The sequence below is a fragment of the Manacus candei genome, unplaced genomic scaffold, assembly GCF_025592945.1.
Source record: "Manacus candei isolate 608988 ecotype Guabito, Panama unplaced genomic scaffold, ASM2559294v1 h1tg000014l, whole genome shotgun sequence".
In the NCBI taxonomy this organism is placed as follows: domain Eukaryota; kingdom Metazoa; phylum Chordata; class Aves; order Passeriformes; family Pipridae; genus Manacus; species Manacus candei.
In genome coordinates this window covers 52,509,674-52,524,513 of record NW_026138062.1, presented here as the reverse complement: position 1 = coordinate 52,524,513, position 14,840 = coordinate 52,509,674, and the positions used below count along the sequence as shown (strand labels likewise).

Below are 14,840 nucleotides of genomic sequence, written 5' to 3'. Positions count from 1 at the left end.
AAAAGCACATAAAGCATTATAGAAAATGAACACATTCAGTCTGCTAAGCTGACTTATTTTCTGAGAGACAATGTTATAACAGTGCTCCAACATGGCACTGCATAGAAGGAGCACTGCTGGAAGTCTCAGATAAAACAGAAAAATCTAGTCTTAACAACCTGTCAGTAAACTTCCCAAAGGACGTTTGGGAAGAGGAAAGGCGTTAACCCTAGTACTCCAGCCAATTTCAAAATTCACTGTTTATATTCTACCTCCACTAGTTTCCCTTGAAGTTACTGGATATTCTCTTCTGCTTCCTTTCCTAACTCTTGTGTAATGTTGCTATCCATAGGTAAGCAGCTGTGGCATCTGACAACTGGATGGGAGTACTATATACGGTAGTATCTCAATACATAAAGTGTATTGGAAGCATTCTGGGAGGCAAGCTCTGCAAAACAAAAACAAGCTGGGTATTACATTAAATGCTAGCCAATATTTTGCTGCAAAGTGGTTAAGACTGCATACAACAAAAAAAGGCTTCCTGTAGTACTGGCAGCAACTTAAGATACTTGGCAGACAGAGCTTGACGCTCCACTAGGAAACTACTTAATGGGATATAACAATGTTATAGGTTATAAACCTGAGAGGTGAATTTTTTTTTCCCTGCTTCACTGTAAGAAAAACTGAGTTTGGAAGGGGAAGGGGGAAGGGGAGGTTATTAGCTTTACAAAAGGGATAGCCAGCAGAGTTGCATTCCTAGCTAATGGCCCATTCGAAGGCTGGAGTTTGAGATTTTGGGGGTAGCGGGCCGCTCTTAGGGAGGAGAGGTCAGACGGCTAAGTTCTCTCGCGGGACAGAGACAGGGACTGTGTCCGGGCATTTCCGCAGGAAAAGCCTGGGAGCCAGTCTTTCTGGTTCTTTCGTCCTGGTGAGGCCTGACCACCGGCCTTGCACCGCCACTGCCTCGTGACTCCAGCCGGGATCTCCTGGGTTTTCCATCGGAGAGGTCTGTGCTCGCTGGGAGAGAAGGCAGAGCCCTGGAACACCGTCAGCTCGGAACAGCAACCCCTCCTCGTGTGGGGACCGACAGAGCCCGACAGCGCCCCCTGCCGGACAACACGGGAACTGCAGGCCCTGCACCGCCAGAGCCCGACAGCGTCCCCTGCAGGCCACGATCAGGACTGCGCTAAAGCCAGAGAAGTATTCAGTCGGACTTTGGAGTTGTTGTTTTTTCCTTTGGTTTGAAGGGGACTTTTGGGTACAGGACTACTGTCTAGGGTTCTTTTGTGTTCTGTTACTGGTTTTGCCAACATACATATATCTTTTAACAAAGGGTTGTTATTTCTTCTGGTTTTTCCACACTTCCTCGATTAAAGCCCCTTAATTTTGAATTTATGATTGCTGAGAGAGAGAAGTTTGGTCTATCTCATAACTCATCCTCTTTAGCAAACATTCTAGTCTCTTCAGACTGAGACGTTTTTCGCATCCAACGTGGGGCCTGGAAAGAGGAAAGGTGGAAAAAGGATAACCACCCTTTGTGTGAGTTACACGCATTTTGAACCCCTTGTGTGATTGACCCGCATTTTGAACCTGTAGGCATCATGATGTTAGGGGTTGTTGCTTTCCTCTGGCATATAACCATGCCAAAGTATCTGTCCCACCTGTCAACGTGTTTCAGTTCAGATACTAGTACTCTCATTGCGATAAGTACCTTTGAGTTTGTGCATTGGGTTTATGATACGGCAAACTCAGCACCTGTGATTTTCATCCAGAATATGTCCTCAAGGATGCACTACTGTTCTAGCCTAAGCTGTTTCCTCTGGGGTTTTAAGGATAAGAGCACCCATTCCTATGGAGAAACACAGGGGAATGTATTCACCCAACCCTTTATTCAGTTTCCTTTTGGATACAATACAATGGCCTCTGGGAAGTTTAAATCCTCTTTAGATGTCAGAAACGTTTTACTTGTTGGGCTCTCTATCCTAGTTTGTGCCATTATAGTATACCTAATATACAAAGCCAAGGCCAAGAATTACCAAGAAGGTGTCCAGGAGCCTGCCCAAGGGGTGGAAAACCTCGAGTGGTGTGGGTTATGGGAGGACATGGGTAAATTCTTAGAAAGTTGCTCAGCTCCCATAACATGGAAGCTCACCCCTGAACAACTCTTGAACCCTACAAAAATAATGAAAGCCGTGAGGGAGAGAGGCCGTGATGGATCCATGGAGAGGCAGTTGGCAGCTGCATGTGGGGCTTTGGCCATTGCCTACCGGAAGTTGCTCGGTATAGTGCAGGGAAAAGGAAAAGATGAAAACAAAATACCTAATACCAAGGTGACTCAGGATAAGGCCAAATCAAAGGGGCAGACCATCCAAAAGAAGAAATATAAACCCAAATCAGTTCGCCCAGTTGACGATGGGGAGGCAGGACCCTCACAAGCAGCTGCTCCAGAGCCAGAAATCATCACTGAGTCTTTATCGTATAATAAGCTCCGGAGCTTACGGACAGACGTTGCTCGTCGTCCAAATGAGCCCGTTCTGGCCTGGATGATCCGAGTTTGGGACTCTACAGGTGATGCCATAAACCTTGATGGTGGTGAAGCGAGGTTCTTGAGGTCTATTGCCCAGGATGTGGGTATTGAGGAGGCGTTTGTGAGGGAATCGAAGCCCCTGTCCCTCTGGGCACGGCTTTTGGATGGTGTGAGGAAGAGGTTCATTTACAGAGATTCCTTGCAGGCAGATCATTATACCACAGGCTGGAAGACCATAGAAGAAGGGATCCTACGTCTGAGGGAAATGGCACTGCTGGAAGTATTGTTTGGAGGGGATGGGCAGCCCACCAACGATCCTGACAGGGTTAAGTGTACACCACAGATGTGGTGGAGCTTCACACGTATGGGGCCATCCACACATAAAGGTTACCTGACATCATTGCAGGCTGGGGAGAAGCGGGAGCCAGTGATGTCTGTAATAAATAAACTTCAGTTGTACGACAGTATGATCAAAGGACCACTACAGGCCCGCATCTCCTCTGTAGAGACAATGATTAATGAGCTCAAGGAATTAACTACAGGGTTGAAAGAGAGGATTGAGGGAAACAATTTCCATATGGTCCCAGCAAGTCACATGAGGGGTATGTTAGATAAAAAGGTTTGGATTAACCCTGCCTCGAGCAAGAGCAAAAGCAAACCCATTCGTGGGATTGTTTTTGCCTAAGGGCCCGGTTGCACCTGGTGGGTGATGCAGGAAGATGGAGAAACCCGGTGTATACCTCAAGGAGACCTTGTTTTTGGGTGAACTGGCTGTATCTGTGTATCTGCATCTGTATGTAACTCTGTATCTGTATTTGTATCTACCTATTAGTAGATGTATACATAGTTAGAATAATGCATGTACGTATGAAGTTCAAAGACTTAATCTGATAAAGTGTGAAATCATGGGAAAGAAAAATTAGGGGTGGATAATGTTACAGGTTATAAATCTGAGAGGTGAATTTTTCTTTCCCTGCTTCACTGTAAGAAAAACTGAGTTTGGAAGGGGAAGGGGAGGTTATTAGCTTTACGAAAGGGATAGCCAGCAGAGCTGTATTTCTAGCTAATGGCCCATTCGAAGGCTGGAGTTTGAGATTTTGGGGGTAACTGGGCTGCTCTTAGGGAGGAGAGGTCAGACGGCTAAGTTCTCTCGCGGGACAGAGACAGGGACTGTGTCCGGGCATTTCCGCAGGAAAAGCCTGGGAGCCAGTCTTTCTGGTTCTTTCGTCCTGGTGAGGCCTGACCACCGGCCTTGCACCGCCACTGCCTCGTGACTCCAGCCGGGATCTCCTGGGTTTTCCATCGGAGAGGTCTGTGGTCACTGGGAGAGAAGGGAGAGCCCTGGAACACCGTCAGCTCGGAACAGCAACCCCTCCTCGTGTGGGGACCGACAGAGCCCGACAGCGCCCCCTGCCGGACAACACGGGAACTGCAGGCACTGCACCGCCAGAGCCCGACAGCGTCCCCTGCAGGCCACGATCAGGACTGCGCTAAAGCCAGAGAAGTATTCAGTCGGACTTTGGAGTTGTTGTTTTTTCCTTTGGTTTGAAGGGGACTTTTGGGTACAGGACTACTGTCTAGGTTTTTTTTTGTGTTCTGTTACTGGTTTTGCCAACATACATATATCTTTTAATAAAGGGTTGTTATTTCTTCTGTTTTTTCCACACTTCCTCGATTAAAGCCCCTTAATTTTGAATTTACGATTGCTGAGAGAGAGAAGTTTGGTCTATCTCATAACTCATCCTCTTTAGCAAACATTCCAGTCTCTTCAGACTGAGACAAACTATTGAATATAAAACTCTAAAACCCTTAATTGTGACAACCTCTGACTCAGAAAAAACACCTTTTCTGTTAGTGTCCTAAAGAATTAAATTACAGCATTTACTGGCTATAGATCTGCTGTTGTGAAAGTATTCAAGCATCTTATCCAGATATAACATATCTGGAATAAAAATATCCCAAATTTTAGCAAAATCTAAAGTATAGCATTTTGTCAGCAACTTCCTTGGAAAGGCCAGAAATTATACAGCACACTGATAAACTATTACACATAAATGGTATATTCCAATTCATGTCACAAGAAGGAACTACAGTACTGCATTTCTACATGTAGAATCTACTAGCTGTGCATTTAAAATGATATCCTATGGACACTTACTTCATGATTCCTCATATTTTTTAGGTTTCTTAATGGCACTGAAAAACATTATAAAAGTAAAAGAGTCCTGAAAAGACATTTGCCCATTATGAACTCTTACCTCGTTTCTGTAAGATTTCTTGCAGATCTGGCTTGCCTGCTGTGTCTGTTAGAGCCTCTCCATCATTTTCCTTATCTGCATTTTCTTCTGTTTCAGTAGATCCAGCAGAGAGAGCTTGAAGCTTGGTCCCCAAATCTTGCACTTCTGATTTCAGGAAAGCAGCTGGTCCATCAATGCCTGCAGGCCAAAATGAAACAGAAATATAAAATTTAATTTTTACAGCTAAGGATGCATCCCAGGATTCTGGTTCTTTTCACCTTCCCCTGCTCAAACATCCCTTTAAAGTACTGAAGTATATTTGTTCAATTTTTGTCAGAAGACTTGGGAGGAGTCAGGCCTAACTCTGGTAAAGACTACCTATTACTTTAAACACACCAAGCATCAGTTTCTCCCTATATAAATAGAATGGTTGTATCTACCTTTTTCCGAGGGCTAAAACAATTAAAACAAGTTGTATTTATCATGCACATTGCTACCCTTCAATTTATTTACAGGCAAATACTCTATTTTCTTTTCCTTCACATTCATTTTTTGCTCCTGTGCCAGTAAGTGAGGGCTCCACAGTGAACGTCACAAATCAATTTGATAAAAATATTTACAGCCACAGGCAGAAAAAACTGTAAATGGACGCTCCCTATCTTTTTGTTAGAAATGAAATTTCCATGTTTGAACACGCAACAGAGCTGTGCACCACACTTTGTAACTGGTGGGGACATCCTGATGGCAGGGTCTGGCATAATACTTAATATGCATTTGTGTAGCACACAATATGTAAGTTCCAGCTTTGGATTTCTTACTTTCCTACTGTTTTCCTTCTTAAAACTTTACTGCTTTATCTAGTCAGCATATTTCTGACATGTTTACTCCTGTTATCTCTTCTTAACAGTATTATTTGCACTGAAAAAGCCTCAGAACTACTGAAGCTAGTAAGTGAGCAGTTAGTTTTCTTTTCAGTATTACCAAACATTCCTGCCTTAGAAGTTATATCAATCTTTTCTCTCACTCTCTTTTTGACTTGAAAGTGTCCTTTAATACAAGCTTTCTTATACTTGATTTTAAACACATAAATGCTATCACATCACCACTTCCTCCCCATCCTATGATTCTGAAAGACATCTGGAGAATGAGAAAAATATTCAGGAGAGAACAGCATAGTTCCAAATGTGATCTTCAAAGCCAGTAATACTGCTTTGTTTGGGTCTTTAAAATTCTACTCTGCATATTAATTTGTTATTACTACAATGCTTGCATTATAAAATCCTGCAAACGCATGCATCTCGAAGATTCAGAATGTTTCCTGTTACTTTTTTGATAGGCTGATGGGATCCTGGCTCTCATAAACAATTTCCTGACATTTCCACTGAAGTGTAAGGATTTCATTGCTGCTCTTTTTTCCTCCCTGTGACAAGGGAGTCTTAAGGCTCTCAATACTGTATTTCTTTCTACTTCTAAAAGAATGGTCATTATTTTACTGTAATTTTTTACTGTTTTGAGACCACCAAGTTATTGCCTTTGGCCCTGATACCACTTTGTGCTTTTGACTTTGTGGACCACTATAGCTTGTTTGTCATGTTTCAGTTGTCTCACTGAAGCCCACAGAAAACCCATTAAGAACCTAATTCAGTATTTATAACACTTTTTTTTTTTGCTTTTCTCTATCATTCAGTCATATGCAATCTTGAGACAGAGTACGTCATGACAACATAAGGAAAAGTACAAGCAGTCACTATTGAATTATTTTCTTTTCTTTGTCCTACAGCTTCAGAAGATTTTTTCTTAATTTGGATTTGTATCTCCCTACCTTTGTAGACATTCCTAGCTCATTTCTACAGTTCTTCTAGCCTAACACAAGGGAGAGATTACTCAAGGGTACATGAAGATTTCCAGCTGTCAGAAAAATTCAAGGTGAGGTTTTTGTTCGCTTTTGCAGTTTAGTCTTGCTCAACCATACTGTACTAGAATTCTACTTCTGTACATAGAAAGTTATGTAATCAATCTTGTTTATCACTTGGCCACTGCCACAGGTGCCCATCTGTGACATATAATGCATGTACTGGCACTCTGGGGAACATTGTTGCAATTAGGCTGATTACTCACCATGTAAAACAACCTCACTGTGGACAGGGGTAGGAGTTTCTACTAAAGGAGTCTGCTCCTCACACCCTTTGGGCTTTGACCTGCGCAGCTTTGCCTCAGGATTTGGCTGTACCATCAATGGATCAAGACGTTTCTTCCTCTGCTTCTTCTCTAGAAGAGCTCTCTGTGGATTGAAGAAAAGCATGAAAGAGATGAGTAAACACATCTAGAGAAAACATGCCTCAGCCCTTGGCAATAACATGCCAAGACATTCTCACTGACCAGAACCTCAAACAAACCTGAAATATTCTTGTAATCTCTTACAAAAATCCTAGACACAGGTATCATTGTGTCTTTGGAGTGAGATATTGCCTGTGATTCTCCATGAGAAGCTGATGGGTGACATGGACACCTGTGTATTTTTGATCTATCCTGAGACCACCAGCAGATAACGTGAAATCCTTTCATCCACTCTAAAATGCAGCAATCCTTAATACAAATAGATAAATTCACCAGTCATTTATAGTCCAATATGAAACAGTCAGCACTTGCAAAGGAAAAGGTTTTTGCCTCAAAAGTCATCATCTTACAGGGAGAACTTATATAGTTCCCAGAAACCAATGTTGAGAGATAAGACTTAGAGTGGGTAAACAAATAAACAATAATTAAAATAGGAATGATTGACTAAAAGGAAAATTGATCTACCTTGCTAAACTTTTGCATGTAATTCAGGACTGAAAGCAAAGAGTGGTAAATCCACATGTTAAAAAAAAATTCCAAGATACACATACATTTGATATTTATAATTTATAATTTCCCACTAAACAAGAACAGAAACAACTTCTAGACTTAAATCAAGGCAAATGGGGACACTGTACCATTTTAAAGACAGACATGCCTAATCCTTAAAACCTAAGGCAATGCATGAAGAACAAAATATCATATTTTAATATTCTGCACCATTATGCAAACAATATCCAAGCTCCTTAGTGTAGATGCAGTTTATTCACAGCTGCTTCTTCTGTACCTGAGCACCTCTGGAAGTTGTTTTTGATGACAGAAACCATTTCTCCATCAAACTATTTGGAGTCTTGATGGACCCACCAGATAAACAGTACCAACAATTCAATCCACTTGAGACACAGACATCTTTGGAGCCCTTTCCTCTCCCATTATTTTTTTCTCTTGTTAGTTCTTCCCTCTCCTATTAGGCTTTTTATCTCAAATGAGATCAGTTTCTCAGGCAACCTCTCCCTGAGGAATTCCAACATAACTCAGTCCTTGGTTCTTTATTCTTTCTCCTTTTTTCACTTATCTGAAAAAAAAACAAACCCAAAACCAACCACCCTCAAAAAACCAAATTGAAAAAAAAACAAAACAGAAAACAAACACCCAAAACCCAAACAAAACCAAACATACAAAACTCCCAAACAAACAAACAAAAAACCCAACAAAAACCTCAAAACAAATTTACTTTTTTTTTCTTTAAACTCAGAATTACACTCTGAAGATTGGACTGCAATACAGGTAGTGTTTGCTATTGGAGAATTATTTGCAAGGATTGTCCTGCAGAGCAAGAATTACATAGAATCCCAAATCACATTGGTTTAGAATGAGTGAAGAAAAATAAGCAGTAAAATCAGTTTCTTAGAAACTGCTAATTGTGGATATGTTCTCTAGAAAGGTAGTCAAACCTTCCAGAAGAATTTACATTGGTTTGTGTTGTTTATTTTTTAAATTAATGCTGACGAAAAGTAAAAAATGTCATGATAATTTATAAATCTCTAAAGGAGAGAGGAAAAACAAGAATCAGAACATTATACTCAGAATAAGGATTTGAGAATTGTTGTCAAGACTTCTCCACCTGACAAGTAGACAGGCAAGAAAAAAACCCAACAAAACAGACACACCCTGAAGGCAGTAAAAAAATAAGAAAATGCACAGCTACTGCTAGAATGCAAAATTGAATTTGAGATCAACATAGAATATAACAACTTTAAGACTTACTTAATGGATTATTCTATTACATAAGCTTTTTTAAACATTTCACTGCACACCAGTCTAAATTTATTATTATTATTATTCATCACAGAATTTCTAGGACTCACCAATCCAATGGCATCAGTTTATATTAAAACATAGTTTACTGCTGGTAGATGTGACCAACCTTCTTCTTGCAAGAATTTCAGAGTAATCAAAGTGACAAAATCCGATAGTAATTTAATTTATTTTAAAAGGGCTTCTTTCTAATACTTTGCTTACTGAGCAGGAAAAAACATCTGCAAGTCCACTGACAGGACAGTAAATAGTAGTTCATTTTCTCTCCATACGGTGGCAGCCTGCTCTTCAGTACCATGTATTCCCGGCCTTATTCCACTACAGAAGCAGAAAAAAGGAAACTTTGGTTTCGTTTTGCCTACTAAGCAGCCTTTTCCTCCAGCTCTGTGTTACAGCAAAAATTCATATAATATTACAACATAAAATTTAGACAGTTCATGAAATGGACACCAAAACACATAATCCATTAATTAAGTAACAGATACAGATTATGATGATTTGTTCAGCATTTTGTGAACTCCATGCATCAAATACTTTCAGAAACGTTTTCTTTGCACCGCAGAAAACAGTAACATCAGAATACAGGACAATTAAAAGATCACAAACCATCAACTCCTAATGAGTTTCCAACAAGTCAGATGAATATATCCTAGCAAACTAGTAAGACAACTAGTTGAGTATTCTGTCTACAATTGTGATGATGGGAAGATGGTATACAGGAAGGTTCCAACTACACCATCAAAGGTGCAATTACTTGCATAGTCCTAACCTTAGCAGGCTATAGAGGATGGATCCTAGCTTGGAAATATCCTCTCCACTCTTCCAGCTCCTCCTTAGCTCATGCTGGGGCAGCAGTGGCAATGCTAGTGATGGTGGCATTAATGAAACTTCATGTCAAGAGTAATGCACCACACCAGGTGCATTCAGAAACATTTTAGGTTCAATGCTTTCCAGGCACAGGGAGATGGCAGCATTGCACTTGGAGCTGCAGGCACCTCATGTGCTCAGGCACAAGAAAACCTTCTACTAATGAGGGACTAAGCACTGACTGGGCAACCACGTGCTCTTGCCTCAAGTCCAGGAGAAAAAAGCATCCTGGCAGGCAGAGCCGGCCCACAGATGGAACTTGATGTCATGCACTATTATAAATAATATTTTACTGCAATTACAGGGTTCCCAAACCCATTATAAAGATGGATGACAGGCATATCTCTGTGCTGTGGCAAATGCTTATTCTAGATTCTCTATCTGACCAAAGATTTTATCCATGGCTGGATTAAAACATCTTGCATTTATTTTATCCCAATTCCTATAAATGTTTATGACAAATTAATCAACCAGGGCATCAGCTACAACCAGCAATGAGTCCCTCATATCTGGTAGTGACTTCTGTTTCTTTAGAAGGCATAGTACTATTCATGTACAAGTCGACTTTAAAAGTAATATTCAATCCCAATTACATAATCATAAATTAGAGAGTGTTAGCATTTCTCAACAAGTCTCATTTGCAAGGGGCAGGGGGGTTGTTAAAACCTATTTCAGAAATATTGTCTAGCTGTTGGTTTTGTAGATGATTGCAATCTCAACCAAATCCAAGAAAGATGGAAACAAAATTGCAAATGGAATGCATAATTTAAACTGAACTCTTCATGATTTTAACTGACAGCTGCTCTGAGGGAATTCCACCCAGCTCAGCAGCTTTGTTTTGGTGGAACAGCCATGCATCCCCATGGCAAGGTCTGACACTAAGCATACATTGATCACAGCACCCAGCACTAGAAGTGATTACTACCAGCTTATGACCCAAGACTGCAGTCCAAAAATAGACCCTGAGGTTCATCACCAAGCATTCAGACCTTCCTTAGTTTTGGAACATCTTACCAAGTGCCATTTGTCACTAAATGCTCCTTTACTGATTACTTGAAATAATGCTTTCTATTTTTTAATTTTTTGTTTTTAAACAAGTGTTACTTGATAGTCTACATGTAAAGGACTATCTTAGCTTCCACAAATATGACCAAAGATAAATTTTACCCCTTGACTGAAGTGTTTTAGGTAAGAGCCTATATAAACACAGATAAAGTTGGCAATAAATTCACTGTCTGAAGCCAAAGCTAAGCAAACTCAGACTACAAATAATGAATAAGTTCTGGTAAAGAGGATTATTATCCATTGCAAGAGTAGCCTGAAGACTGTTGTGTCTGGATTTAAAGACCCTCAGCTGAGAAAAGGCCGTTCTAAAAACCATACTTTAATTTGAACAAGATGAATTTAATGTAAGACAGTGATTTGTGGTCCATATGAAATGGCCAGCTAGAGAATCTTCTAATCTATTTATAAGCATTTGAAATACCACAGAAAAAGAATATGAAGGATGAATACTTTATTGCTTTGAAGAACATGGTGATGTAAACATCCAACAAACAGCACTTCAAAAACTGAGACCTATAACCTAACATCTGACCCATGCTTGGCTGTAAATATTTTCTCTGTAGGAAACAAAAAAAGGTCAAAAGGTGCTGGAAATCTTTCTCAACAGCAGTGTTAAGGAGATTTTTCTGTAGGTTGGGGAAACTTTTTCTTTTGCTCTGATGCTTAAAATCAATAATTCCCTGCAGTCTCCCTATCTTTCGATTCATTCCTGTGTTCTGGTGACTCAATTGCAACAAAATGAGAGGACATATGAAAAATGAATGTATCAAATACATCAAATCTACAAGCCATGGCAAGGTTGACTTAAACTAATGAAAACCATGAAAATCTTCCAAGAAAAATATTAGCAAGTTAGCAACCATTTTTAGTACTTCATCCCCATTTCTCAAGTCTCTAGATGGCTGTTTGTTTTCCTATACTTATTTTTACCAGCTTCAGTACTATCATTTACCTGATTCTGTAGTTTCAGCTGTCGTAGTTTCATGCTTTCATCCTCAAAGATGCTGGGAAAGGGAAAGAAACAAATTCATTAATTGTTGCTATTAAACAGTTTCCATTACAAGAGCACAAGATACTCTCAGACTGCAACTTCGCCATCAAGACTTAAAAGCAACTGTTAGACATTATTTCTATCCCACTAAAAGACCAAGATACAAGGAATTAAAAATAAAACATACTTTGTATTCTGTCAGAAATAGGACAAAAACTGTAGCTGAATCCCCTTAGTAAACTGCTCTGAAAACATTTTGTAAGCACTAAAGGCTTCATTATTGGTAGATGGATTATGACCCACTACTGAGGTGGGGCTATGAGACAATTTATACCTGAAGGTTTAACACAGTTCAAACTGATTCAGTAAAGTCCCTGCTCCGTCATAAGACACCCAATTCTAAATTAACTCAGTTCTCTCTTGGAGTTAAACCTACATAATTTTCTCTTCCTATTAGACTTTCTAAAACTACTGTTAATACCTGAGAGAATCTGTATTTTCAACATATTTTATCTCTAAGAATTAATATCAGATAATTATTTCACTATTTTGTTGTTTTATAGATAATTTTCATAAGAACTCTAGTTCTTCATTCTAAGTTGTGTTCCATACAGATTTCCCATTTCCTTTTGTATGATAATGGATTACTACATAAAGTGCAATTTAGAGTAGCTAACCCTACATAGGGGAAACATTAATTGACAATTAAGCACATATTCTGCCTATCACAGTTGTGCACTTCCTCCAACACAGCTTTGACAAAGACCTCTCTGGAATTGAGAAAGCATCAGGAAGAAGATACTACTTGATGTGGGAAATGGACAAATGTTATATATTTTATTAATAGCACATAGAAAAGCAGGGCAAGCCAAAATTTCAGTTTAAACAGGAAATTCTGTCTGGTTTAGGTATCCATAAATGTCCAATGATGTGAAGCCACAGGCTGGCAGACAGCGCTGAATATAATCCTAACAAGGAAAACCAGAGAGACAGCAAGAGACAGGGAGAGAGGAGGGTGGGGTTTCTGCAAAACACATGCCATGGAAATTGGATTACAGCACATAGAGCTAAAGAGTGAAAAAGGCCTGAGTCCTCCTAACCTATAGTAAACCCACATTTGTCTCAGCTTCCAGGCAAGCAGATGACAGATCAGAGGTCCTTAGAGACAGCCTACCCTGGCCAACACAGGCCCTGCTCTGGAAGGTGGAATTATGCAGAGAAAGAGTTCTATATACACATCATATATGACAACTTATATGATCTAAAATTTATACTAGTTCTTGAACTAATAGTATTTTAAAGCAAGCTATGACTGCCATTTTTTTATACACTTTGCAGTTTTCGTCATTTCTGAACTTTTTTTTTTCTAATGTATTTGAACTACCATCACACAACAGGCCTAGGACCTTGAAAATATCTTGTTTCTGAAAACTGATGTTACTCTTTACTTGGATCTTCAATACATAGTATCTTGGATTCAAAGGCAATGGAGGGCCTGGAAAAATTAGTGTCTTTCTTGAAGAGGAATGGAGAGCTATTGCACATCCCCAAAACAACAGTTACAGTAATAGAGTTGTCTTCCCTTGAAAACAGCCACAACTTAAGAAAGAAACAAGCAGAAGCTACTGAGTGCAGCAAGATATACAATAGTTATTGCATGACACTTCAGTATATTTATTATTTATAGCATAGGTGATGGAAAAGCCCATCTTTAGCAAAGTTTGAAAAATGCCTGAAAGCTCCACTTAAGATGTTCATGATAAAAAAAAAAAAAAGAGGGGGAATATTCCTTTTCTTCTCATACACCTACTGATTTAAGAAATAGATTATATTTGTTAACTGCAGTCAAGTTTGTTATAAAGCAATCTGTGTATCTCTGATCAGCAGTAGGTTTACAGACATATTCTTATGGACACGAAAGTTTCCTGTGTAGATACAAGCTACTGCTTGTGGTTTTGTTGTTTTTCCTATTAGAAAATGCATCCCCAAACAACTTGAGTCTATTCTTCAGAAAATAATTAAAAAATACAAACACTACCATTGTAGAAAATAAGTTTGCAGGTTTTCCTTTTTACCTGAAAGTTGACAAAGTGCTGAAATACACAGACACATCTTGCGGAAATCCTCAGTGAAAATTATTTACTTCATATGCTAAATTATTTTCTACTCACACTGGAATAAAGTTACACAATGTAACAGGAGCATAAAGCAGACTACACAGTGCTTCACCTCTGGCCACTTAATTGACGCTCAAACATGGCTGAAATACAAAGTTTCTAACAGGTCACAGAGCTTGACAGAGCAAAAGATTAGGAGAGTATTCTCTCTTACAATTCAAAATTGCCTCATAGCAGGCCACAAAAGGAAAGCAGCCATCAATCCACCCTTCCCATTTTGAAAAGCAAGGATTCACACAAGGATCAAAATAAAAAGAAACAAAACCACGAGCACTGTGGCTCTATAAACAGTTGCTAAAAAAACACAGCAATCTTACAATATTTTTATTTACTCCTCTTTCAACCTTTCCTCGAGCAGTCGGTCATCATGAAAGTGTAACATAATAACCAGACAAAAAAAGAGCTTCCCACACTTCAGACCTTTTCCCGACTCATCACGGCACAGTTGGTGGTATTACAAACTTTAACAGGAAAAGGCTGTTCTAGAGTCACTCCTGCAACTCACTGCTAAGGAATGCAAGTAGTGTGCTAATCCAGCTGCAGGCTTCAAACAGGAATCCTCCTTCTACTGGGCTGACAACACAGATCAGTGTCTTTGGACATGCCCACACAAAACCACTGTGCTCTTTGCTATTCTGTTTGAAGGGTTTATATGCAAGAAGACTTAAATATCCAGCAGGAACAGGAAAAATTAGCAGCAATTCCATAGCTACAACAACACAGTTCAAAAAACGAAAAAACCCCACAGCCATCAGACCAGTCAAACCACCAAACAAGTAAACTTGTCGAATTTACTTTTGACAAATAAGAACTGAAAATATTCAAGTAGCCTGTCACGATCT

At 39.6% G+C, this 14,840-nt stretch overlaps 1 protein-coding gene across 2 annotated transcripts in view; it reads right to left on the bottom strand.

Moving 5' to 3' along the window:
• Positions 1-14,840, bottom strand: part of TULP3 (TUB like protein 3) — a 35,233-nt gene that overhangs the window by 11,041 nt on the left and 9,352 nt on the right. Inside the window, exons 2-5 of one of the 2 annotated variants that reach the window (XM_051780812.1) lie at positions 11,783-11,834; positions 9,103-9,216; positions 6,862-7,024; positions 4,765-4,941 (exon numbers count right to left, since the gene is read on the bottom strand). In XM_051780812.1, coding sequence (XP_051636772.1) covers positions 4,765-4,941; positions 6,862-6,976 — 292 coding nt within the window. In that variant the 5' untranslated portion in view covers positions 6,977-7,024; positions 9,103-9,216; positions 11,783-11,834. The remainder of the gene's footprint in view (positions 1-4,764; positions 4,942-6,861; positions 7,025-9,102; positions 9,217-11,782; positions 11,835-14,840) is intronic. The other variant, XM_051780811.1, reaches the window with a different exon arrangement.